The sequence below is a fragment of the Telmatherina bonti genome (assembly GCF_933228915.1).
Source record: "Telmatherina bonti genome assembly, chromosome: 15".
NCBI classification, from domain to species: domain Eukaryota; kingdom Metazoa; phylum Chordata; class Actinopteri; order Atheriniformes; family Telmatherinidae; genus Telmatherina; species Telmatherina bonti.
In genome coordinates this window covers 19,181,564-19,209,375 of record NC_136613.1, presented here as the reverse complement: position 1 = coordinate 19,209,375, position 27,812 = coordinate 19,181,564, and the positions used below count along the sequence as shown (strand labels likewise).

At 38.6% G+C, this 27,812-nt stretch overlaps 1 protein-coding gene across 1 annotated transcript; it reads left to right on the top strand.

Annotated features, from left to right (window-relative positions):
* Positions 1–436: 436 nt before the first annotated feature.
* Positions 437–27,734, top strand: osbpl6 (oxysterol binding protein-like 6; the record flags this gene model as incomplete). The annotated part of the gene is given in 22 exon segments (XM_079254079.1): positions 437–583; positions 10,732–10,854; positions 11,117–11,170; positions 11,842–11,955; positions 12,040–12,210; positions 15,071–15,217; positions 15,379–15,480; positions 15,993–16,085; positions 16,951–17,119; positions 17,842–17,972; positions 19,946–20,053; positions 20,445–20,576; positions 21,343–21,430; positions 22,689–22,942; positions 23,359–23,496; positions 24,081–24,144; positions 24,336–24,414; positions 24,936–25,080; positions 25,206–25,350; positions 25,465–25,591; positions 25,699–25,821; positions 27,598–27,734. Coding segments are annotated over 22 exon segments (2,766 nt in total). The 3' UTR covers positions 27,710–27,734.
* Positions 27,735–27,812: the final 78 nt, after the last annotated feature.

Genomic DNA, 27,812 nt, shown 5'->3' with positions numbered 1-27,812 from the left:
GAGTGCAATTAGATGCAAGCCTTATATCCTATAGGTTCAGCTTAATTCTTACTCTGTTCAAAGAAATGCACACCTCAGTTTAATCTACAGTGTATTCTGTAATCCTGAGTGGCACTGGGCTCATCGCAAACATGATGAAAGGCTCTGTAATGTACATGTAATAAGAAGAATTTTAAAAACCCATGCTTCAAAGAATAGCTTGGGGTTTTTTTAGCTCAGCATTTGTGAGTTAGATTAAAAAACTGAAACTTGAGGGAGGAGGATTCTGAAACACTCAGAGGCCTACATGCAATTTTTCAAGTGCAGTTATCTAACTTCCTATTTTGTCTTGTCTCAGATGAACAGCAAGAAGGGAGTGTGAGGAAGTGTCGAAGGATGTTCCTGCTCTGCAGGACCCTGTGCTAAAGGAGGACTACAGAGCTGGCCGGTGCCCACTATGTCTCAGTACCATCACTACCAGAGAGGCCCCCATGGCCGCACCATGAGCTCTGAGGAGAGAAGCTCCACGCCAGTGAACAAAACCTCCACTCCAGTTCACAAGAGTGCCTCCTCCTCTTCCTCTTCTCAACGTGACAGCCGGCAGGTAATTTTCTGGTGGCAGTTGGGATCCATATAGTTGTAAATTAAAGGGATGGCAGCACTGAGTGACTGCAGCTTCACCAGAGCTATTGGGGGATGTGAACATTAGTTTCTCTTTATCCAAGAGAAAAACAGGCTGATAGAAGGGAATTGGGCCAGAGAGAATTTTGGAGGTGGCAAATCATAATGTATGGATTCAGCAGTTTTACAAACCCATACAGTCAAGCTGTTACTAGGCGCAACATAACCTTGATCCCTGATTGGGACAGCAAGGGGACAAATACTATTAATAGATGGATGAAAACAGTTTTAAAGAAGAAAAAAGAAGTTTGTTTTTATTTCTATTACAGTCTAGCACAGTCTAATTTAAGGACATAAAACCTAAACTTGCAAAATAGTCCTTTGATGTGCCAGAAATCCCTTCAGTAAAAGGATAGCTAAATGGTTGCTTTAATTCACAATTAGCCAAGAGTAACAAATGCTCATATTAACCAGTTATTTCTGCTGAACAGTGGTTTTATCGCCATACCTTTAATGAATTCTTCCATGCCAAACAGTTAATCAAGAAAAGTTAAAGAAACGCGAACCAGTTCTCAACCTTACAAGACCTTACCAATTGATTAGCTGAGTAGTCAGTTAAGCGACAACAGCCTTAAGTCCCTGGTTAGTAAATAAGAACCTTGCTGGGACAAAGTAGCCTATATTTCACTGTTCACTGGACATGTGCTTAAACGTAACCCATCCACTAATCCCTTTGAAGCCCCCCAGTCCTCCTTCCCTTACTGAACTAATGTGTCACCGTGGCCTCTCAGAAACTGGATACCAAAACTGGAATCTCTGACATCACAGCTTTTCCGTCGGAGTGGGGTTATGAATATTTCATGAGGGACAGGCGGAGGCTTGGTGCTCCACTTAACATGTGGCACATGCTGGTAGGCTGTGTGGGAGCATAACTTAATGTCTGCAAGAGAGGAGAAAAGGAAGCTGGTGTGAGGAATGTGGCCTTTTAGAAAGGCTGCTGCTTGATGAAAAAGACAGTTAACCCTTCAGAAATGTCTGCTCATTATTCCTGTTGATAAAGTCACTGTCTTGCTATTAAAAACACAATTCGGCGTTTAGATTTCCAAATTTAAATGTTCTCTTTAATCTAATTTACGAAGTCAAGTAGCCGCCAGACAGGGAGCCGCAAGATTAAGATAAATTCCTTAACTGTGGTGCATCACTCTACTTTTGTGCACCTGTTTGATGAAGACTTCCAGATAATTAGCCAATCAATAACACATCAACTTGAAACTGTTTTCTGGTAAGGTTTAGCAGTAAATGATGAAGTATTGCAGACAATTCAGACTTGAGTAGAGTTGCTGTAACTGTCTTCCTTCAGCTTGATGGATCTGCCTTTACATAAACAGTTTGAACAAAATTTGCTGAATGACCACACTTTAAATAAACATATAAAGCTACCTACTTGTTGATGTGTGGGTGAGTTTAACTGACATCTTACCACAATGTGACAAAACATTATTTCCACAGCAGAGCTTCAGGTCTCAGAGTAAAGTATCAATTTTGTATAAAAGGAAAACACTGGTACTTTTAAACCTTGACCCTATTTTTCATCTTATAGGGTCTGAATGATTAATAAAGACATAAATGCTTGGAACAGCTACAATATTGAGTGACAGCACTATGATCAGCAACCATAAAACAGCTCCTCTGCACTCCAAGGAGCAATCGCTCACATCAAAGTCTATGTTTTCATGCGCTCTGATACTTGGTGCATGCTTCACAAAATGCTATAATTAAAGTAGGAATTAAAGTTCAACGCCTTCCTTGAGTGAACCAAACAAAACCATTCAGTTAAACATAGTAAGAGTAATTTAGTTGGCCTCCTTATCGCTTTTAGACACTTTTTGTAGGCAGTCCAAATGGCATAACATGAATCAAATCGATCCTGTTCAGCAAACATTGGTGGTTTAAAGAGAGGCTAAAATTGGTGGTGTGACAAATCAACACTGGGCAAGAATACAAGATGCTTAGATTACGCCCATTGCTTTGTTTGCTACTGTTTTTGCAGTGGAGAATTTGATACCCAGTTATACACATATCAATAACCAGCATTTCATCAGCCAGATTCCACATAGGTGCATTTTTTTAAACATGAATCTGTAGTTAATCCTAATTCTAGAAGTGTAATTTGGAAGTAAGAGTCAACATAGTCAGTGATAATTCTAATGACAACTGGCGAGCATTATATTTTTGTATATACACACATGTAGTTCGGCAAGTTAAATCACTGTAATATCGCACTGTAGGGCGTCACCATAACAACACGTTAATCAACAGATTCAGATCAACTGATTTTGACAGGTTAATGAGAGAAACGTGCTGTAGCTTGACAGTGGTTGTTTAGCGTAAAAAGTACATTGAGGCCAAGATTAACTAGTTCCTATACCTTAGCATATTTAGATAGTGTTGTAAAAAAGATATAAAAATTGTTATTTAATGTTTACTGTGGGATCATGGTATAAGCAGATTAAACAACTCAGATCCATGCATTAGACAATTATAACGCACTACGCTGTGCGTCGTGGTGTTCTAGACTCTGCGTTGTGCATTATAACCGTCTAATGCACGTCTCCTCATTGTTTAATCCTTACATAAACTATGCTTGTATGTAGAACTGTCACTTATAAAGGTGTCAATAAATAGTGAATGAGACACTGACTATATGTCAGTATGAATCAGTCTCATTATTAAATAAATACATGTTTTGTTTATTTCAGATATAACTGTAAGATTTTTTTTTAATTTTTTAATTTTATAATTATGGCAATATGCATTTGACCTAATATAGTATAATTGCATATAATCATCAATAAACTGATAAATCATAGTTAAATTTAGTGATTATCTAAAACCTGTTGCTTATAGCGATATCTTTCAAAGAAACAGAAAATAAACAGCCTGTATGCACTACAATGGATACGTTGAGATATGCTTGACTATGAATAGTTGTTAAATATACAGCATGTTGCTGGGCAACTGCTGATACTCCACTGTATGTTTTGTTTAAACGGAATATCCTCATGTTGCATCTTATTATATAAGTTCCCAGAATAAGAGAGCTAGAGCTTTGGTGAACATCTTTTAAGAACATAACACAAACTGAGTAACATTGGCCAGACTACAGGGCTTTCCAAACCAATAACAATAACTATAATGATAATGATGTTAGTGTCCACACAGCAGAGCAATAAGCTTCTGTAAATGGTGTACCCCCAAAGCTGTACTCAAGCTCCAAAAAGGATTTTGATGAGCTGCTTCTGCTGTATATTATGAAGAAAAATAAACAGAGTGGTGTTTGTTTTTGAGATTTTACTTGGATAAGAGGATTGTTTAGACACTGTTTTGGGAACTGTTGTCATGTGAGAACAAATTTTATTAATATATTGCTAGAGTCAGTTTGTCGATATCTTTTCAATTGTCAAAGATGACATCACTCAAAAATAAACTTTAGAGACCAAATCATCGTCTGAGACTACTTGGCAATATACAATGGCAAATTCATATTTGTTGAGTTTTTTTTTAAAATTCTCTGTTGTTGCCATAACTACAGGATGTAAAAGGTAAACTCACCTACCTTGCAATCAATCAGCTGCTATATAAGACATAAATAGTCAGAAATGTTCTGATTGACATTATTAACTCCATCTTTGCTTAGTGTGCTCTTCAAGTGCTTTTCTAGTTTTTTGTGTTTTCTTTCTTTGGTACAACCTGCTTTAGTGTAAAATTTCTTTCTCTGTTGGATGAATTTCAACATCATTCTTGAAATACTCACAGCAAGCTGGAGTGTTAAAAGCACAATTGACCTCAGTTTGTCCCCTAAAGTTCACCTGTCAACCTTGTACGACACAATTCGGTGCAACATTTTGCTGATACAATCCCAGAATGCACACACACAAAAATTGTTGCTGATTGTATTGTTTTAGATGACTGCAAGCTCCTTTTTGTGCCCCAGCTTTGTTGTGTTGAGTCACACTTCCTGTAATTCAGAGTTAGACTTTTTGCAGGACTGACACCCTCCACAGACTCCTCCCTCACTCATAGTCTTATGTTAGAAAAACAGAAATGTGAAAAATGATTTAATGGGACCATACCCACACATATAGTACCTTACAACTTAGGTATTGCTCTCCTGTGGGACTATGACCCAGAAAAGTCAAACATGACTACTTTTGCTGAGGCAAACATAAGCTTTCAATCTTATGTTCAAGATGGGTTTTTTTTAAAAAAAATCTTCTATTTAAACAAGAAATAACATCTATGGGACTTGTCTCCAATTTTCTGACTTAAATTGGAAATATAGATAAGACAGCTGAGATGTCAGCGTACCAAAAACAGCAGTAGAAATGTTTTGCACAGCTAGATTTTTACAGTCTATCTGTGCAGATGGGTTTAATTTTGAGCTGTCTTAATACATTTTTTTAACATCTACAAAGTAGATCAGTCTTACTGCAAATTTAAATTAGCGGCTTTAATATTAAAACATGTTGTGACATTTGCAGCACAATTAAATTTTCTTTGTTTCCCTCAGTAATCAAATAATACCTGAAGTTTTGTTGTGAATCAAGCTTTATGATGGCGCTACACACTGAGGGTGATGTGCAGGGAGCAGAAAACATTTTTTTGCAGAGAGTAGAGGCTCATAAAATATTTTTGTTAGCTTAACTGGGTCTCGGTTTTGGTGAAAAACAAAACTGGAATGCTTCACTTTGTTTTTAGGAAAGCCTTAATGGGATTCAAACCCCATTTTTAAATCAATACGTGTCACTCTAACCTCTGCTGACTACTATTGTTCACTCTGGAGGTTCTCATGAGAGTAATTCTCAGATGCACACACACACATTATACTTCATGTTTAAGGCAAATAAATGACACACTCTTCCTGCAATTACCCACTTTCTCCTGCTGTTTCTGGTAATTTCCTGGTTAGAATGATATTTTCTCACCAGGCATTGATGGATTTTAGAGAATTACACGGTATTTTTGTGGAAGCTGTCCTAAAGAAGATGGCTGGATTTATGCGTTAGAAGTCAGTAATAGGATTTTCATTTGATGTAGAAGAATATCGTGATCATTTTTATAGTAATGAGAAAACTTTACGGTTGTCTCCTGTCCAGGCTTCAGTTCTTTTTACTTGCCAAGTTATCAGTGTTTAAAAGTATTTTTTTAAAATAAACAGATAACTTGTAAGCAAAAAGTAACCATTTTAGAAAAAAAGTACTTGGAAAATATCTATTAAATCTATTTAAAAAAAAACACACACAACTTGTAGTTTTTATCATTAGTTAAGATTAGCTACTTTCCAGGACTGTTTCTGTTTCCAAGTAAAGACTTGGCATCATCGTTTCCATCTGACTACAAGCCCATTACCAGACTATTATTATAGTTGCTTCCACTGCAGTGATGAGGTTTTAGACACAATACATGTGTAATGCACACAACATGTTGTCGTTTTGATTCAATCGCTTACGTAATTGATGAGATCAATAATTGCAGGATCTTGTTTTCAGTTCCAGGCATTGCACTCGCTCTGAGGTATTTTTCTTTGTCCTTTCTTTGAATTACAGCTGTCTAACTCACAAGTCAGCGCAGCAGACTAAATTAGAGCTCTGATAACAGTTAGATGTTACAGAATACAGTTATGGTTTGTAGAAATGTTATCAAACAGCTGTGCAGTGTAGTTTAAAGGTGTGAAAGAAGTTCATGATAACTCTCTTTCACATGATATATTTCACAAATATATATTTGAAATATTTCAGCAGTCCTCCAAACAACAGAAAAGCTAAGCAGAGCACAGAGTGTATGAATTTAACATAAATTATTTTAGACAGATTATTATTAGCAGAAATGATCAGGAAAATTCTCATTTCTAGAGGGACTAACCCGCTTTTACAGTAAGGCTGGAAATGACCGTCCCGTCTAATTATGTTTTTACTATACTTTTTTTTAAGGTGAATCTAACTTTGTAATAAAAACCAAGCATTTGTTGATATTACGGATCTGCTGTGTGTTTACAAATGGCTGTTATAGTGATGATAATAATTGTTTTAATCCAAAGTCATGATGCACGAGTTAATCTGTTCTGTTAAAAATCTGTTTTGGAGTTTAAAGAATGACCTTGTCTCAGCAAATTGCTGAAAACATTAACACACTGTCATATTTAATCAACAAGCCAACCGGTGACACATGTAGGCTGTTTGTGAGCGTAACTGAATCTGCTGTGTTTACACAGTGCATGAGTCTTGTGTTTCTGTCGGCCTGTTAACTTCCCTCCATGTGGCAGCCCACCATCGTACTGCTGAGCCAGCCTAAACACTGCAGTGAAATATATCCTCAAACAATCATCCTGTGGTTGATCTGCTGAGTTATCATCTTCCAGTAGTGATTGTGGTCGATGAGGTCAGTTTCTGTATCGAATGTATTCTTATTCAGAAAACATGCAGTCTACTCTTTTTGTTTAGTTGTGGAGAGAACAGCCACCTAATCACATTGCCAGTTGTGAAATTTTAATGGAATGTAACACTTCATCTAAGATTTAATTAATATTACCTGAGGCTGACATTTTTATATCACCGGAAAGGTTGATAAGAATTCCAGAGATTCCACAGATTATCAGTAACTTCTCCCATTTCACTACCTTTCTCTGTACTGCCCACATCTATTCTTCATGTGACTCCCACATGGACCTTTTTGTGTAACTGTATCCCACAGCTGAGGCTTCCATATAGAAAAGAATAAATATCATGCCTTTGGATGCATCATAGCTAAGTCTTGCAAAGGCATCATGTTCATATCACAGGCTGCTGATAGGATGGGAAGCAGTAAAACCTCATATTTGAGAATTTTGATAGGACAACTTTTCAGCAACTTTTTTTACTCAAAATGCTGACATCAACCATGTGAGACAGTCTTTTCCTGAGACAGGAAAGGGACAGAGCCAAAGGGGTGGCCATGGTGACAAGTCAATGGAGGATGAGAGAAACTTCTTTTCAGACAGACATGGATCACCAATGTGAAGTACATTTGAAAGTGATTTCTCTAACTGTATATCCTGTTAAACGACTGACATTTGGTGAAACATTCCTAAAAGAGATTTCATCCTTGTGAAAGCACAACTAATAATGTCATGAAACACTGTTAGCCTAATGTTAGCCAGAAGCTACATAATGCTAATCTAGTTATAAGGTCGCACTAGATTCCTTTTAAGATAACATGGGGAAACCATATCTAATTTAGCTTTCTGTATGACAGAATTACACATCAAGTCAGTTAATTGAAATTTTCACATTGGAGCTGAAAATAAAGCATAAAGCATGCTAAGAGTACTTAAGTATCTATGTAGCTTAGCACTGTCTAAGCTAAAGCTCCATGATCAAGTTTAATTTATACAGGAGGCTAATAAAGCTGCTAGTTGATTTTAATATTAGCCGTAGCCTGGAAAAGTAGAAAAATATATGTATTTGTATAGAAAAGCATATGAAAAGGGAGATAGTTTAGACTTTCTTGTAAAAAGTTCTCGCTGTATGTGAGTAGAAAGAGGAAGACAATAATTTCTTATGAACCCCACTGATAATGTCTTGGATACCCTCTGACAATCCCTGTTTAAAATCTAGTAACCTGTTACTATAAGATAACAACACTGTTATCCAAAGATAAGAAGAAATGTTGAATAAATTTGCTTTAGAGAATCTGGTATATTTACTCCTTTCTTTTGCTCCCATAGCCTCCTTAGTACAGCTTAATGTAGTCACAGTTATTAGATCTTTTTTGTGAATTATTCTGAACTAAATGCACATTCATTTGAATCTGGTTTTATTATTATGTTTTGTTGTGGCTTTAAAACACTGCTTTAAAGGTCTCATGCTGGATGTTGAGTGATAAAGCCCACTTGTGTATCAAGTTTGTGCAAAAGCAGGATGCAGATATGCAAGTTAAAGCTGTCTTCAGAAATAGGCTGCTGCACTGATATTTATAGTGCTGATTTACCCTAAGGTGTCCTCTGGGAGTGTTTGTCCTTTCCTCCATTCAGGGACACCTTAACTGTAATAGTTTGATTCACTGCATTGTTGAAAGGTGTACTGAGCCACTGTGCTGAGTGTCACTGCAGTTGATGAATCACTGAGATTCTGCCCTATGAAAAAAGCACAACTCATCTTATAGATTGACTCAGTCAATGATCGTGTCTCCTCGCTGTAATTTGAAAAAAAAAATCTGATATGTAACGAAGTGGTTACACAGATTTAAGGCACTAATTATCTAGGGACATATCAAAATGTATTGACTATCAAAGGACCATATTTGTGCAAGAAATCTTGTCATGAAGAAGCAGACAGTCTGTGACTGAGTCTGCCACAAGATCCTTCATTAAATGGGTAAATTTGCTAAGAGAGACCATTATTCAGCAGTAAGATCAATGAATGTAAGCACATCGCAAGAATGCTCTGGGTTAATTCAGTTCGGTTCTTATGCTGAAATAACAAAAGCAGTTTCTCTCATTATAACCGTAATTTCCATATTAGCCAGTGGTCAGCACATAAGTTAGTATTTATGTGGAGCCAGGCGCTGTGGATCCTTTTAATGGTTTGGATCTTAAAGGGATGCCCAAGTAGAGTAATGAATTCAAATGTTTGCAGTGCAGGCAGTTCCTTTTTTTCAGTGTGCTATTGATTTATTGGTTTGGGGGTCAGTGTAAAGTCTATGATGCTGCAGATAACAGACAGGAAGTTTGTTTGAAGTGTTCCTCTGTGCTCATTGTTTCATATTGCCTGTTGGGGAAGGTGTTTATATGTATGCTAAGCAGAGAATCATGAAGCATTTATCATTTGACAAGAAACACCATGCAGCTGAGTTGTAGAAAAGATAATTATCTAATTACCAGGCGCCAGACGTGTCGCCTGCAACCTCATGACAGGACTGCTTTGAGGAACAGGTTACATTTTGCGAGTGAATTCGAACTACTTCCTCTGTTTCCCCATTTTCACGTGGCAAGTTAGAGGACGGGGCTGCCCTCGGTGGAGTAACTTGACCTCATTACAACACAGATCTGCTCTCCTGGTCCTTAGATTAAACAAGCTGTTGTCTCTTTGTTAAATGTCCTGCAATCCAAGGGCGAGTGTCATCATGTACTTTCAGAGCTGACTTGATGGTCTCAGCATGCACGACGTGCAGTGGAGAGCCAGAGGCCATTAGTTGCTTTGCCAGAGAAGCCTGTGCATGTTAAGTTGATGTCGCTGTGGAGGCCTGCTGCTACTGATGCAAGATTTGAATTTAAAACTTGACCAGCTTGAGTGATTATATTTTATTTGTAATTTGGTTGCTCAAAAAAGTAATTTCTAATACTTTTTGTTATTTACTAAAGTAACTAATACTAACACCAGTCACAGTTGGTGATATAAATTTAGACTCTTTCATTACTGGAAAAACTCCCAAACAGGCTTTTTCTCAAAGACTTGTTCAAAACCTGTAAACATTTTTCTTTTCATTTGCAGGATTATCAAGTTACTTTTTTCAAATGAAAATTTAAAACAATTTTTTGGCATGTAACCAAAATGGCGTATTTCTTTCATCAGGACTTCGCAGGTCTTACAACCTTTCTTAAAGCAGAACATGGTACTGTCGCCAAGTCGTCAAGGAGGAGCTTGCTTTGAATATTGTTCATATAGAGGAGACATAGTCAGTTATAATGTCACAAGACATTATTCTGCTTTCATTTCTCCTCCAGTGAGACAGCTGTGGGATGTCTTACCTGTCCCTGAATGACCCTGTCGGCCCTCCAATCCAGTGGCATCATTTTGATTTACAGACCCACTAGGAGCAGGAAGAGTATAGTCAGGAGAAAGCTAATGGAGTGGAAATGCTGACAGCGGGAGGAATTTCAGTAGGACAGGTTTTTTTTAGCCAGATTATCAACAGTGGTTTAAGGATAAAAAAAAAAAAAAGAAAGGCTACATGTGTTCTTACTACTTTCCTGATGAAAACAAACAATACCATCTCTTCCTCTTAGTACAGCGAGTGTCCCTCCAGAGTCTGCCCTACGCTGGAAGAGTGAGTGGATTAGTTCTGACACAGCTGTGGATTTCTTTCCCTCTGTAGGAGGCAGACAGCTGGGAGATAATTGAGGGGCTGAAAATCGGTCAGAGCAACGTCCAGAGGCCTGATAAACACGAAGGCTTTATGTTGAAGAAGCGAAAATGGCCTCTGAAAGGCTGGCACAAGGTAGGATCCACACACAATATGACACAAAAAGCTTTTTGCTGCAGGAAACACAAACTCATATGCAAGCCAGAGCCAACTGCGTACAAAAAAGAAAAAAAAAGGGGTTTTGAAGACTTTCCTCTTTTTTCTGCAAGGATACCTTTTTTTCCCCTTAATTCTTAGCATCATCTGAAACAATAGTGCAGTGTGATCTTCAGTACATTTAACTTCTGTCCTTGCTGTTCTTTAACCAACACTATTTTGGTGCTTATTTTCTCTGCAGCGTTTTTTTGTTCTGGACAATGGTATCCTGAAGTACTCCAAGTCCCCCATTGATGTAAGTAACACTGACTATATCCTGCGGGCAGAAGCGAGGCAGCCCTGCCTTACCTCAGCTTGCTTTTAACAATGAGTCAGCTGAAACATCTGCAACGTGGGTCACCATGTTACCTCAGCACCAAGGCTAAAACTTTACTGACAAAGTGGAAATGTAACACATGATGACAGTGAAGAAACTAATGTATCTTCCTGACTTTAGAGTAACTTTTATTCAGATTATCAACAGTGTTTCAAGGCTATTTATTAGTTATGCAAATGATCATCAGACACAGTGAGGTTTATAGGATCTAGAAAAAAATGTTTATGCATTCTCAGTAGAAACAAGTGTGTCACATCTTACTGATAATAATTGATATTATTAATATAATTAACCTGTTCAGGTCAATCACTGATTGGTTTTTATCATTTTTCTAATTATTTAAGTCTCTATAAACTATCCAAATACATGTAAAGACAAAGAAGCAGACGTTTGAATGCAAACAGCCCTTGTTAAGAATCAAGACCAAGTCTTTAGGTTTGGTTATATGATTAAAGTCCAAGTATTTAACATGATGGGAGGATTCATCAGTCACTGCAGGCTTAACAGTTTGACATCAAATTGCTCTGCGATTGATAACAGATAGTATAAAAAATCATTTGTGTGCATATATCATTTATTTATGTCCTCAGATACAAAAAGGAAAACTCCATGGCAGCATCGACGTCGGCCTCTCTGTCATGTCCATCAAAAAGAGGGCACGTCGTATCGACCTGGACACGGAGGAACACATCTATCATCTGAAGGTAACACGGATGATGGGCCAATATTTCAAACTGATAAACAGACTCAGCAGATGACTAAAAGCTCATTGTCTGCTTCCTCTTCAGGTCAAGTCTCAAGACATATTTGATGCATGGGTGTCAAAGCTGCGTCATCATCGGCTGTATAGGCAGAACGAGATTGTTCGATCTCCGCGGGATGCCACCATGCGAACGTTTCCTCCATCTGCTGCCATAGAGTCACCCCAGGCCACCCCAAGTGTTGTAAATGAACCAAAGGTGGGCTCCTCTCTTCATCATAGTATGATTATTTGTACCTCAGGGTAGGTGTTTGGCCCTATCTCTGGTTATAATGGTAAGATAGTCAAACTGGATGAGGCTGTATGACATGTAGTTACCAGTATGAGACTGTCATTGATATTCTAGTCTGAAAAAATGAAACAACTCAAACTTGTCCTTACAAATAGAATTTTTTTTTTATCAGTATTCCTCACATAGAACTCTGGATATATTTCATATTTCATCTTTGCTTCAGGCACACAATTAGTCTCTCTTGGCTCTCAGCCGTCTGCATTTAATATTCAGGAAGAGTGTGTCACAAATAGTGAGAGATCACCTGAGCTATGTTTTATGGGCAAATGGGATAATGTACCAAAATACCTCTCTGAAAAGAGAACTTTAGATCCAGCAATCATGCGTAGTGATGACATTTTTCATATTTGAACACAAATTTGTCTAACTCTGCTGCGTTCATCATACACAAGTGCAGATCGACAGTGTTTCTCCGTTTGCATGGATGTTAACTAATTGGTTGACATGGGATGACCTGGAAACTTGCTCCAGATTGTAGTTATTACCACAGCTCTGATAGATGCCCTGCTTTATCTGACTAATTGCTAGACTAATGGATCTGGACTGCGGACAGATATGTGCCTAATGCAGTAAAGCTGATTGGACAAGTAATTGTATCCGAACCATTAGGATAACAAAATGGATTGTTTGTCCTGACAGTTTCCAGTGTAGTATGAAACCCAGCCCTGTCAGTGTGTTTGAAGTGTATGTAAATGTGAGGATGCAGCTGGAGCAGCTTCTCCTGGGGGTGATGCTTCATGCCACATGGAGGCCATTAAAGGTGATCAGTAGGATTTGGATCCTGAGCATCTGGCGGCAGCCTGATGAGCTATCCCAGAAGATCAGCTTAAATGAAAGCTCCCAGTCATTGAGTCAGAATTATCCGCTTTTTCAAAGATTCAAAAACAAGATGGTCTCGCAAAAAAGAAAAAAGGAAGATTTTAAACAAGCAGCTAACTGCACAAATCCTACCATAAGATGCCATTTAAAGGCTGTCAAAGAGTATGTTGTTTTTCACTTAGTTGAAAATAAGCATGGAGACCTTCAGTCTTGGATTCTGAACAGGTTTACTGCATCTTTTTTAAGGTAGGCTGCTTGCCTTGCTCAGGGACACCAAATATTAATGTGATCCATATACCAACTGCAATTTATCTGCACAGAGCAGAGCCAACATTGATCTATAGCAATGCCTATAAAGCATTTATCAACCTGATAATTGCAGCTTTCAGCTTTTTGAAAGAGTATTTGCTGATTCTCGTTCTCTATTGCATTCTAGTCTAAGGCACTACACAAAATTGCAATCATAGATTATGTAGCCTTGTTAAATAAAATCAGCCACGTGTATTTAATATGAACAAGTACAACATGACGTTAATGTTTTGTTAATGGTAGACTTAATCAGGCTGCTTGCAACTCCAGTTTAAAAAAAATTAGACACTAAAATGTGAATAAAAGCAGAATGGAGTGTTTTGCAAATCTTATGTTCCAATATTTTATTTACAATTGGACATTGAAAGCATATTAAACATTAAAAGTAAGACACATTACTATTTCATTAAAAGTCTTGAAGTCATCCCATTTCAGACTATTTGATTCAGCGCCATGCTTACGACTGTTTAGCATCCCCTCTTCTTTGAAACTGAGCAGACGTTTGCTGGACCTTTAGGATAAGAATGTTTTCCCATTTTTATCTGATCCAGGATTTAACTGCTCATTAGTCTTTAGCGTTCATTTTCATATTTTACATTTCATGAGACACTAAACGTTAGTTGGTAAAAAGTCTGGTCTGCAGGCAAGACGGTTGAGCACCGGGACTCTTGCTGCAAAGCTCTGCTGTTGTAGTCGATGCAGTTTGTGGTTTAGTAATATTTAGCTGCTATATTTAAGCCTTTTTCTGAAATAGATATCAGGATGGGAGCACATGTTCCACTAAAACTCATCCATCCTTTCAGCATAGATGATGCCTTTCCAGATGTCCAAATTGCCAGTTCCTTAGCAACAAATTTATCCCTTATACCATCAGTGGTCAAGGCTGTTGAACTAAATACTGACAACAAACAACATGGACATTATTTCTTGTTTCTAAAAAGAATGTCAAATTTTAGTGGGACCACAGAACTGCTTTCATTTTGCCTGGTCCATTTTAGAAGAGCTTTGGTTTAGAGGACTCTTTTGAGTTTATGTTCACGTGGGACTTTTTTTTTTTTTTTACTTTAACCAACATTAATGGATGGCACAGTGAAGTGTGTAAATCTGTCTTTTGGAAGAGCTCTTGAGCTCACCCAATTACTTTGATGTCAGAATCATACTGTTCTTCATGCCACACTTCAAAATGCAATTTCCTCATAAACTTTGAATAGACCCCTCCCTTTCCTTGCCTACCCTTTCCTCCCTACCAATTGTATTATATTGTAGAGTCTGCCTTCTCACCATGGAAAGTACTAACAAGTTTAAGCTCTCTTTCTTACACCTAAAGGGTTAATAGTTATGATGATAATCAGATGCACACTCTCCACATGAGTGGGTTTATGTAATGTTACACAAACCAATGCAGTTGACTAAATAATTTCCAAGTAAAGTGATTATTTGCCATGATTTATACATTAGCTGTGCCATTAATCCATAATATTGATTTGTCAGTGACAACAGTGGCACTTGAATAAGTAACATCAATACCTTGTGAGGCACTCCTAACATATGTTCAGATCACTACAGCAGAGTGTGACATGATGCATCAGAACAAGCAACTCGGGCTCTGACCCTGTCTGTTATCTCATCGCCACAGCAGGCCAAGCCAAGCAGCTTACCGTGGCAAGCGGCGGCCCCCAGCAGCAGCAGCAACAACAGCCTGCCTGCCTCCTACAGTAACGGACAGAGCAAGGTGGCTGCTTGGCTACAGGAATCAGAAGAGATGGACAAGTGTGCAGAGGGCAAGTGTAATTTTCCTTCTCATGCCTGGAGCAAATCCGATTTCACAATAGAGTGGATTAAATCATGCCTCTTGCTTTTCAATAAATGTTTTAGAGATGGATTGGGGACTATTTCATGACACATAAAGCATTTGTGAGCTTGTGGGTGTGAATTTTATTTTCAGAGCTCGCACGTTGTCAGTCCAACCTGACCGAGCTAAGCCGGTTATTGCAGAGTCTGGAGATTCTACAAAGGACTCAGTCAGCGCCTAACTTCACAGACATGCAGGTAAAACACACAGATACGCATGCTCATCCAGAAAATCACCAACACACAGAGATATAACAGAGAACAAGAAAGGCAATTTAGTCAGAGATTCATTTCTAGGTTTCTCTGTGCCCTGCTCTCTCCTGAAGAGGGAACTGTAAATAGATGTTTATGTTGATGTGTGTGTGAGAGAGAGAAAAAGAAAACCTAGGCAACAGTGGAAGGTTTTGTCTTAAAAAAGTAGCAGTCTTTTGAAAACCATTGAAAAGTCACCTTCATTTTCTGCACACACAGACAGAACTCAGTGTCTTCATCTCAGGATATCTGCTGCGTCTCTTACTGATCACCATCCAGTTACCGTGTAATAGGGTTTTCACTTAAAGTCATTCTTTAAAAAAACACATTTTGCTTTTGTTTCCAACCCATTTCACTGCAATATGTGTGCTAATTATTGTGTTTTTTTTATTTTATTTTGTACTGTGTTTGTCCTATTAACCACACTCTGCATATTTTCATCCACATATGCCTCAAAGGCCAATTGTGTAGAATTGTCAAAGAAAGAAAAGCGCTTGAACAGAAGATGGAGAACAAAAAGTGTCGGCAAAGATGCAAAATTCCAGCTCCAGGTACCACTCTCCAGATCTGTACTTGTGTTACTCACATGCATAAACACACACAAGCAGGATGCAGATGCTCACATATTTGTACTTCTCAGAACGTGAAACATTTAGGTATGCATTAACTTGATTACTGAAGTCATGAATGTCAAAATGCACAACTCAAGTAAAAAAGAACTGTCATTTTAGTCCTTTTTAAAAAATGCTTTGTCAAAAAAATGTAAAGCATTTCTTAGTGTCAATGGTAGAGTGCAAGTCCATGTATGAGAGAGGTTAAAGAGACCTTGGTTGTAGCCTGGAATGCAATACTACTGCAATACTATTGCTTTTAATACTTTCTATTGTAAAACACATATACACCAACACAACAGGTCTCTTTGGGCTTTCACTGTGTGCCATGGCCTCAACACTTTTTGTGAAAGCATTTTTATTTATTTTTTATTATTTTTTCATTTTGCTACTTCATTTTAATACTTGATGTTTTTCCACTTTCATGCATGTTGTCAACTTTTGTTAACTTTTATGTATGAGATATGCAGCAGTTCAAAACCTCATGGAACGCCCTCTAACTTTCTAAAACAAGCAGGTTGTATGCTTCAGATTTTGTGGTGGTTCCACTGTCTCACCACTGACCTACAACAGTGGTGAAATGTTTCCAAAACCAGCATTTTTTTCTTCTTTAAATTGATTTTTATTACACAGTAATTCTTACATATACTTCTTCTTTGTTGACCTAGATTCTTGGTTTAGGCTTTACTTGGACCAATGTTCCTTCTACTCCCAGATGTTCTGGCTGTCAGACAGACAGACATCAGCAGCATTGCACCTTTCAGGTGATTGACAGTTGTCCTCCGTGGTTGTGATCTCTTTCTAGGTTCCTCTGTCTGCTAGCATGTCCCCTGTCCGCCTCCACTCATCCAACCCCAACCTTTGTGCAGAGCTGGTGGACTTTCAGCCCCAGGTCTCCCGGTTGACAGACAGCATGGAGTATGCAAGTGACTACATTAAGCTTCAGGAGGAATTCTGCACTATTGCCCAGAAAGGTAGGCAGACACCAAGTATAACTGATTCTAAAAGATTATCATGGTTTATCGCAACCTGTGTAATATCCTTATTCAGATGTTTCTAGGTTTTATCATTACATTATTAATAAAGGATAAAGAATGCCGTTCTCCACCATCCATCTATCAGTAATGGTCACATTATATGATGGGGGCCAGAGCCATTTCAGCTGGCACTTGGTGAGAGGTGAGGTGCAAGAGAACTTGTGAACTTCTTCCTGTGGAGCAAGGCCACTGACCAACTCATTCTCTTTGAATTTGAATATATCAACCAGATCTGCAGCACCTAAAAGTACAACAGATCACCAGATTAGTTGTTCATTTTAATTATTTTAGTTACTCTGGCTAAATCAAATGCATAACTGAATGTAGTTGTGACTGTAATTATAGTGATATTGTTCTTTTTATTGCTTTGATAAGATGCCACAACACTTAATGTGACACACTTTCAAAATAGGTAAATAAATTAAAGCCAAAATGCAAATGCAGAATAGCACCAAGTGGCAGCATTACTGGAAGTTTTTAGAATTGTGTGAAAGTGGTCCCATTTAAATGGACTGTAATGCCTTTGAAGATGAGGTACGCACTGTACTGAGTGGAACGATTTCAATCTACAGATTATGTTCAAGCAACTGAGGAAGACTTTGAACTGTCGCCGAGCTCTGTAAAGTTACTGTTTTTGCTTTCATCTAATCTCTTTGCAGTCCATTCGCTGCTGAAGTCGGCCTTCAACACTGTGGCCATAGAGAAAGAAAAGATCAAACAGATTCTATCTGAACAGGAACAGTCGGACCAGTCAGCCCAGATCAACTCTCTCAGGAAGTCTCTGTCACAGGTAATGAGCGCCCTCAAACCATTACCCATGATGCTTATTTCCTTTCACTACTTGTTATTAATTAGACTTAGACTGGTTTAATGGTGTATTTTTCCACTTTTATATTATAAGCTTATCATAATGTTTCACATAGCGTTACTGGGAGAGACTGGGATGTTTAAAGTAAATTTCTGTGGTAATTTATTTGACCAATGTGTCTTTTTACTATAGCCCATGTTCTGGTTGCCTTAGTAGAAGTGATCTTCATGAAGAAGAATCTGAAGCAGTCACAATAATCACAATTAATAAAGACGACATGTGGAGATTAGAGCAGAGGCAAGCTAGTTATGAAAGTCCAATCATATTTTCCTATATTAATTAGCGAGGAATGTGCAGTGTAGTTCATTAACAGCAATCCTTAGGGCTGTCTTTCTACTGCAGTGATTTAATTGGACTATTCCTCTGTTAACTGTTGACATAATTTCAGTAAAATGTTTCACTCGCCACTTTATCTCCATTTTGTTCCTAATTGGATGTTGGTGTGACACGGTTGTCACTAGCTGGAGGCCCGGTTTCACGGCAAAGCTCTGTGGGTGGTTAATATTCAGGGGCAGTGGTTGCCAACACTACAGCTGTGGCATGTTAGTTATTTAAATCACTACAAGTTATTACTGAGGGATATTTTTAAATGTTAAAGCTTTTCTAAACATAGGTAACTGTGTACCTATGCTGCATGACGTTTTTTGTGTGTGTTCCTTCAGTATATAGTAACTTTTTAAAGGTGTGTAAAGTTGCAGCACCAGATGTCCACAACAGAGCGAGTTACTTTTATTTACATTGGATGTTGCACCTAATCGGATTGAAATGCATCTTTGTATCACCAGGCTTTTCTTACTGTTATTCATGTGCATCACTAGAAAACACATGAACATTGTGCCTTTTTTATGGCTAATTTAATACAAATCAATTTCAATTTGTTTCCATGTCTCTTCGTTGAATCGTCTCGTGGGAAACAATGAGACGATTAAATGGCTCCACACAGCACCGATGATATGCCTTTCTCACAGCGGTATCTGCTGTGTGAGCGTCTCATCCCGCTCTGTACCTGTATATGTATTTAATACGTTTTGATGCTTAACAAACAAAATTGCCTATTAGTATGTGCTTTCAAATAGCAAACTGACATTTTTAAATAAGCCATATGCTAAATAATAAGTCTTTAGTCCAGCTGTGTTGGCTTGCTGAAATAGTTCCACATCAGATACAGTTGTGCGTTTGTTGTCTTGATAAAGGAATTAGAAAATTCTTGAGGAAAGCATCACATTTTTTTTTTAAAGAAAGAAAAAACAAAGAGCTAGAACTGAACTTTTATGTGCTGCAGGATGGCACTGTGTGAGAATAATAAAGTTTTTAGCTTTTAGAGACGGAATTTTTTTTCCATTGGACTCCAAAAATAGGATTATGAAGCTGCTGATCAGCCTAATTGCAGCCCTTTGGACTCTGTTTACTTCTTACATTTGTTAGTAAAATGTTACTTTTAAAGACATGCAGCAGCTAAAGAGCAGTATTTTCATTCATTCAGCCTCGTCTGCACACACCTGGTCGGTCCTGTGCAGGATTTGTTTGATTTTAGTTCTTTTTTTTTTAATCAGTAAATTATCCTTTTTATTAGATACACAGACTTTCTCACCCTTGGTGATTTATATTAGACTTGCTAATGTGAGAATAAGATCCAAAAAAAGAGCAGACAAAGGAAATCAGAATGATTTCCATGAAGTCACTATCTTTAAGATTATATTGGTTTCCAGTTCGTTTTTCTTTAAAACAGACACACAAACGTGTGCAATATCTCTACAGAAAATCAAATAATCCAAAACACTCATTTGACAGTTTCAGATTTACTAAGTGCATCAAAAAAATGAACAAGTTTCTGATAATGATTTGAGGTTAAAAGGTAAAATCTTTGTCTTAAATTTTTTTTATTTGTAATTCAGGCCCTGTCCCAAAATGCAGAACTTCGAACTCGCCTCAGCCGAATCCATTCTGAATCCGTCCTGACTGAGCAGGTTGTCAGCGTGAACATCATCGCCACACCTGATGAGGTAGGTCACTGATGTCAGTCCCACATCTATCGCTGCTATTGATGAGACCGCATCTCCCATGACAGGACAGATACTTGAAGTGTTCACTTCCTGCATTTTTCAGTGGCTTTATTGATCACTGTCCTTAAAGATTGACGATCTTTCCACTGCGCCCTGGCAAGTGAACTTAAATAATCATTATTCTATGTAGAACCTGACATCAAGGTTAATGGGAAAAAATGGCTAATTTGAAATGGATCAGAGCTTGCCTTTTGGCAAGGATACTCAGGCTGTAATATAAACTCAGTGTTGTCCTCTTGTGCTGCTTGTGTTTCTGCTTGTTCAGGTCCATTTTGCTTCTTAAAGCCGTCATCACATTGAGAAACTTAACAAATGCTGTGTATGCCTGCAGGCCGTGGAACAGATGGGGATCCCTCTGACTCAGCAGGCCTCTAATGAAAGCCGGCTCTCCATGTCCGAGTCTGTCTCTGAGTTCTTTGATGCGCAGGAAGTGCTTCTGTCAGCCAGCTCGTCAGAGAATGAGGTACAGCACGGGGCTGCTGACTTAAAGTAAATGTGTTGTTTGGACTGTGATGAGTGTGTTATAGTGGAAGTGAATCAAGACATGAGTTAAATTAGCCCTTCTGCTGGAAAGCCAAAGAAAATCGGAGCTGAGGATGCATCTGTGTGAAGCTGGAGTTAGTCAGCAGTCAATGAAGGCACCATAACAAAGCAGAGCTAGCATAGAACAGAAATATAAACACACACATGGGGGCTCCTTTTGAAACTGCTCCAAGGTCTAATCCCTCTGTTGTGTCTCAGAGTCATAATATTTGTCTGTTTCTTCTTCTTTTTGGCTTCAAGATTAAAAAGACCGTTTGAACTTGAAACAAACATTTCTGCCTTCTCCTCCTGTTTTACTGCAGTGATCGTCTTGCTCCTCAGAGCTTTGAAGCATTGGAGCTTCCCAGACATGCACTGAGCCCTGTTAAAGGATTATTCACTACTTTCTACATTTTAGCTTTCATAGCTGCTTTTACAGAAAGCAGCAATAATACAGTCTTCTCTGACGGCATCAATGGCCTCATTGTAATTCTATTTATAAAGTATGAAAATGCTGCAGTGTCTCGTGCTGCTATCACTGCAGTGGGACAGATAGCTGGCGACTGCTGCAGTTTGTTAGCCACTGGCAAACTGCATTGGCTGTGTAAATTTGTGTGTGAGACTAAGTCTTTCTCCTGTTCTGTCTGTGGTTTGTAATGCACTCTATTGCACTGACTCATCCCGCTCTGTACCTGTATCCCTCACAGGGCTCAGATGATGAGTCATATGTCAGCGATGTGAGCGATAACATATCCGAGGATAACGCCAGTGTGACTGATAACGTCTCCAGACAAAGTAGGTCCAGGTTTGCACCACCACATGCATCCATTAGCCAGTTTTTTTTTTTCTTTGCCGGGGATTCCACTTAATGCATCAGCCATGCTTTCTCTGTAACGTCACACTCACACACAGACACACACTTGTACTGGCAAACTCATTTATCAGTGTTGCAGAGGCAGTTGACTTTGCAGGGGTGCTTTCTGCCAAGGGCTTTTCTCAGGCTTTATGAAAGCATCGTGTGAAGGCGGAATTGGATCTTCCTCCTCCATCTCTGTCACATCCAACAGAAGACTAGAAATTACCTCGTATTTGTTTGAACTCATGTATTGTTTTGGTTTTTACTCTAGGTGTCGTCATTTTTATATTATGTATTTAATACATTTTATATTCTTTAAATATCTTCAATTTTGATGACTAGATTTTTATAATCTTGAAGATGTTTAGGTGTTGCCATATTTCAAGGCGAGTGCAACACTTTGTACAGGCATTATGTTAAAAAGTACAAGAAAGAAATTTGATCCACTTCAGACTTGTTCTTTTGAATGTAGCTGATGTTTTTTATCATAACTATGTAATAATAAGGTGAAAGAGAGTGATAGTATCAAGCCAGCATTCGTACAAATCACAGTATCTTATATTTATATTAAATATGAACACCATGTACCAAGGGTTGATAGTTGAGTCTCTGATTAGCTATGAGGGTGATCATGACTTGTTTTTTCTTCTTTGCTACTTTATTTCTGCCTTTTTAGTCCTGATCTTTCTTTGGTTTCTTCTGTGTTTTTTACTCAGCTTATCTAGAATAACTTCAAACCCTTTTTTTTTTTTTTTATTGTGGGCTAATTACTGCTCATTATGAATCATTTTTAAAAACGGAAAGCTCAAAGGACGACTTCTTCTAATGCCCTCGTTTTCACAAAAGCTGTTTGAAAAGCTAGTTGAGCTCATTCTCTTATTTGGCACATAATAAATAGGAAATGTTCAATATTTCAAAGCCAGATTTGGTAGGCTTATGCTAATTTTGCCAAATAGTGGAGATTAATTTAGTTACTGTGGTAGCTGTCAGCTTATTTCCGGCCGGTCAGCTGATTAGAGTTGTGCAGCTTCCTTTTTTAGTGAATAAATTCCTTATATAATGTTCCCAAAGTTCTAATATTTTTTCATTTTTACATGAAGATACTCATGAAAGTATGTGATCACTGTTAAAGAAAATAACCACTACTGATGGATTCATGGTGTTTTCTTTGTGTTTGTTTTGTTTTGTTTCAATCAGTGGCTAATGGAGACTTTGCTGGCAGCGCCTTCCGTAATGGCCGACGCATCTGCCTGCCGGCACCCTGTCCAGACACCAGCAACATCAACCTCTGGAATATCTTGAGAAACAACATCGGCAAGGACCTGTCCAAAGTGTCCATGCCTGTGGAGCTCAACGAGCCCCTCAACACCCTGCAGCGTATGTGTGAAGAGCTGGAGTACAGCGAGCTGCTGGACAAGGCTGCTGAGACTGAGGATCCCTTTGAACGCATGGTAAAGAAGCAACATCTACAAGGACCATGTCACATTAAATGTCTATCTTCGTAAAGCGTGCTGACTGTTCCCTGTAGCGTGTGAACAAAAACACGTATGTAAATAAAATCCTGCTATGGAGCATTCTTGAGTCGGATGTAAAAAAAAAAAAAGGATTTCTGCTTTGTTTTGTGTCCTTTATGCAGAGTATTAGGTAGTGTATAAATTCAGATTGCAAGCCACATGGTAATATAAATAGGTTCCTGCCGGAGGGCATGTTTGTGTGGTGTTAATATGCTTCAGTGCAGCTGTCAACGTTGGATCCTCCTATGGTGAAATCATCCAGCCCTCTAATATTGTTTGATGAATAGCAATGTTTGCTTTATTCATGTTTTAATGAGACGTTTAAACCCTTCATATTGGTATTATTTTGACAGGTCCTGGTTGCTGCTTTTGCCATCTCAGGCTACTCATCCACTTATTACAGAGCAGGAAGTAAGCCATTCAACCCACTGCTTGGAGAGACTTACGAATGTATTAGGGAGGACAAGGGCTTCTGTTTTTTCTCAGAGCAGGTAGGGTCATGCAAAGATGGTTGACAAATAAGTGCTGTCAGTGTCCATTTATGCCCTACATGATTTATGCCAGGGATCCCCAATCCTGGTCCTCGAGGACCGGTGTCCTGCAGGTTTTCCAAGTGTCCCTGCTGCAACACACCTGATTCAAATCAGTGTGTATTTAGCATACACGTGCAAAGCTTGTCTGGGTCTGAGTCAGGTGTGTTCCAGAAGGAACACTTGGAAAACCTGCAGGACACCGGTCCTCGAGGACCAGGATTGGGGATCCCTGATTTAGGCTGCATATTTACCACCTGTCACTATTTCTAATTGTTACAGAGTGACTGAACAGATAGTAATAAATAAAGGTCTTAATAAATACATCTCCTGTAACACATCTCACAACTTTTCAGATTTATCTCAAGAGACTTTGTTAAGGTCTTCGAGGTCAAACTGACATTTTACACTCTGTTCAGTCAGTAGTCTAAATCTTGACAAAATAAACCACATTTTCTGAAGCAATCTGCCATCAAAAGCAGGTTTTCTGTGAGGTGCAATCTGAGCAACAGCTGTCAGACTCTTCATTTGATCTTTTCTCAAAGGTGAGCCACCACCCTCCCATCTCTGCCTGCCACTGCGAGTCTAAGAACTTCACCTTCTGGCAAGGTAGGTTACCAGACTAATTAGTGGGAGACTTTCCTTGTGGGAGCTGCACATTAGTGGAGATGAGCAACAAGACTTAACAATTAGACTCTATATTATCTATCTAAAATTTTATAGAAAAAAAAAATGTTTGAGACTAAATGTTCACAGCTTTTTTTCTTCATGTTTATTCTTTATTCTTATTTTGTTTCCAGATGTGAGGTGGAAAAACAAATTCTGGGGCAAATCGATGGAGATTTTACCCATTGGATCTGTAAATCTCATGATTCCAAGGTAACTTCTTTCCTGATCATGAATGTTGTGGAGTTACAACCACACACTTTGTTCCAGGTGTTTAATCATTCCAACAAGGAAAGTTATTGTGACTACCATCTTGTCTGTGTTGATATCAGTGTCCAAATTCTAACTATGACTAAAATTTTATTTTTAGAAAACCAAGTAATAATAAGAAAGTACAAAACAAAAAAAAATGTTGTTTACCACAAGCCAAACTTAATTAGAAATTAAGTCAAAGCTTCTCAGTCTGTTTCTGAAGTTACTGTAAACTTGTTACTTGTGCAGAGTTTCACAAGTTCTTCATTCAGAGTTTTTTGGAGACACATTTAAAGCGTTTTCAACACAACACATGAGGCTTCAGACTGAGGTACCAGATCAAATGATATATTGCTCGGTTTAAAAAACACTTACTACTCAGAGTTGACAAGCAAACAATATAATCATGCATGCATGACTTGCTTTCCTGTGAGCCTGTGTAGTTCCAGCCTATCAGCTGTTACTGTGCCCCTCCCCTCTAGGTTTGGAGATCACTATGAATGGAATAAAGTCACCACCTGTGTGCACAACATCCTCAGCGGTCGACGGTGGATCGAGCACTACGGGGAGATCACCATCAGAAACACCAAAAGCAGCACCTGCCTCTGCAAACTCACCTTTGTAAAGGTGAGAAACGTTCGACGACTTTGTCAAGATGTGATTTAAACAGTACTTAACAGCTACAACCTTAATTAGCAGTTTCTTTTACCTCTGATGTGAGGCACAAGTCGCTAACGGTGCATATGTTTCAGGGAAACTACTGGAGCTCAAATGTCAATGAAGTTCAAGGATTTGTAATGGATCAAGAGGGGAAGGTGATTCACAGGCTTTTTGGAAAATGGCACGAGGGCCTTTATTGCGGTGTCCCACCATCTGCCAAATGCATCTGGAGGCCAGGTGAGCATCATGCAAACTCTCACAGCTGGTTTTCACCTAAAGCTACCTGCATGATTGACTTCTAACGGTCTAGCTTTTAAGCTGAAACTGGGTTTTGATGCTTCTCTTTGTCAGGCTCCATGCCCACAGACTATGAGTTGTATTACGGCTTCACCAGATTTGCTATCGAACTTAACGAGCTTTGCCCGGAGTTGAAAGACGTCTTGCCACGTACAGATGCCCGATTCAGGCCCGATCAAAGGTAAAAGGCTGTGTGTGTCTGGACAAGCTGAAAAACCATGGCTGGTTTCACACAAATCCCATCTGGCTTCTGTGAAGTTACATGGACTGAACTGTTCTGCTCTACAGGCATCTGGAGGAAGGGAACTTGGAGATGGCGTCCTCAGAGAAGCAGCGCATCGAGGATGCACAGAGGACTAGGAGGAAGTGTAACGAGGAGAACAACATCAAACATGAGCCGCGCTTCTTTAAGTAAAGACAGAAAGCTTATCTATTTAACTCAATTCTGCTTTATTTGTATAATGCCACTTCACAACATTGTCATCTCAGAGCACTTAGCAGACACATCAGGTTGAGCCAGTTCATGATAAATAACATAGTTAAAGAAAACAGATTGCATCACATGTTGACTTTAATCCAATCCCCCATCCTGAGCATCCTCGGTCTGCAACAGAGCTCGAGTTATACTGTCTTTAAGGAAGGCGGCCTTTTGCGTTAGTTATTTTTTGTTTCTCGCCGACATGTGAAAGAATTCTTCTGACTGTCGATTAGATCTATTTGTTTTAATGCTAAGTATATCTATCAAAACGTATTCTATTTAGGTTATTTAGAATGATTACCGTGCAGTTGAAAAGTGGTGCAGTAGTGTCTCCCCTCTGATATTTAGTCTGAAACGGATAATAAATTAGCGCTATCACTAGCAAGTTAATCTTGGCGCTATGATAGAAGTATGATCCAAGCAGAGCTGCTGTGTTAAATAAACAGTGGAAAGCTGTCACACTGATTCATTCCCACCTCTCAAGCTAGACATTCAGCTGTAAAGCAGCTCAGACATCTGCCGAAATGGAGGCACAGGTTAATTACAGACTACAGATGCCAGCATTCCTCGTATGACATGTTACCACTTGTGGTGCATAGGTAGTGGAACAAAAGTAAAGAGAGAAAATAAAATGAACAGAGATGTTTTTTTGCTGAAACTGCAAGTTATGATTACTCTTGTGCATAAATCCCCTAGTCTAAGGCCAGATTTTCTCTCTTTGTTGGTCATAATGAATCTATATTACATTCTATCATCAGTTTTTATCAAAAAAGGCAAAAAGCTGATTTGCTTCACAATCTGTAAACGCACCAGAGCAGGTGTTTTTACACACCACTAGGACCTGTATCAATGTGATTTATAGTTCTCATATTGAAATTATTACTTTAACTTTACTGGCTGAAAAGAGGAATTAAGATTCCTGATAAATGGCAAATATATGGTCAAACAGAGGAGGAAGAGTTTGATTACTGTTAGATTTGATATGTATTTATTATTATACTGTTATTAGATTATTCACCGTTATAATGTATTTTTAAAAGAACTTTCAAGATAAGTAAGTGGACTCAAAATATCTTTTTAAATCCAATTATAGCTTAAAGTGCAAATGCATTTAGAATAAACTGACCTGAATGAAACATGTTGTCACATGTGACATATGAGTGTCATACGTGTGTTTTTTTTCCATTTAGTGTACTACAGTGTTCTGATTTAAAACCTATTCATGCATCAATGAAAAAGGAAGACAAAAATACCAGAATCACTATCATTAGCTGCACACGAGACTTTGTCAGTGTGTGTGTGTGTGTGTGTGTGTGTGTGTGTGTGTGTGTGTGTGTGTGCAGAGTGAGAACTGATGATGCAGTCTGGATGTGTATGGGTGTAAAATTGGAGTCTGATTCCGTCTCAAACTTTCTTGCCGTGAATACCAGTTCATGTGTTTTGAATTTGTTTTCATATGTGTAGAGAAGAGCATTTAAAGTGTTTCTAAATTTCTAAATCAATTAAATTGAAAACATGATTTGATTTTCTTCAGTAACTGAATCACCGAGTGCATCACTTCTGTTACATGTGTTGGCTTCTCCTTTGTCAGGATGTAGAAATGTGTGTAAATGCAAATCTGAAAGGTTTACTCATTTGTATGAGCAAGAGCGATGTTTTCTCCCCGTTTCTTTATCCCTTACAGCTGTTTCTTCTGTGTCTTCTTCTAGGAAAGTGATGGATGCTAATCACAGGGAGAGATGGGTCTCCAACAACACGTACTGGGAGCTCCGCAAAAACCCGGGCTTCATCAACATGGAGCCTACCAGGAACCTGTGGTAGCACACGGACACCGCACTCCACCACAGACAAGAAGGCTGTTACCTATGCACAAGAAGGTGTTAAGACAACCATGTTTGAATATCTGTGCATGGATATGAGCAAC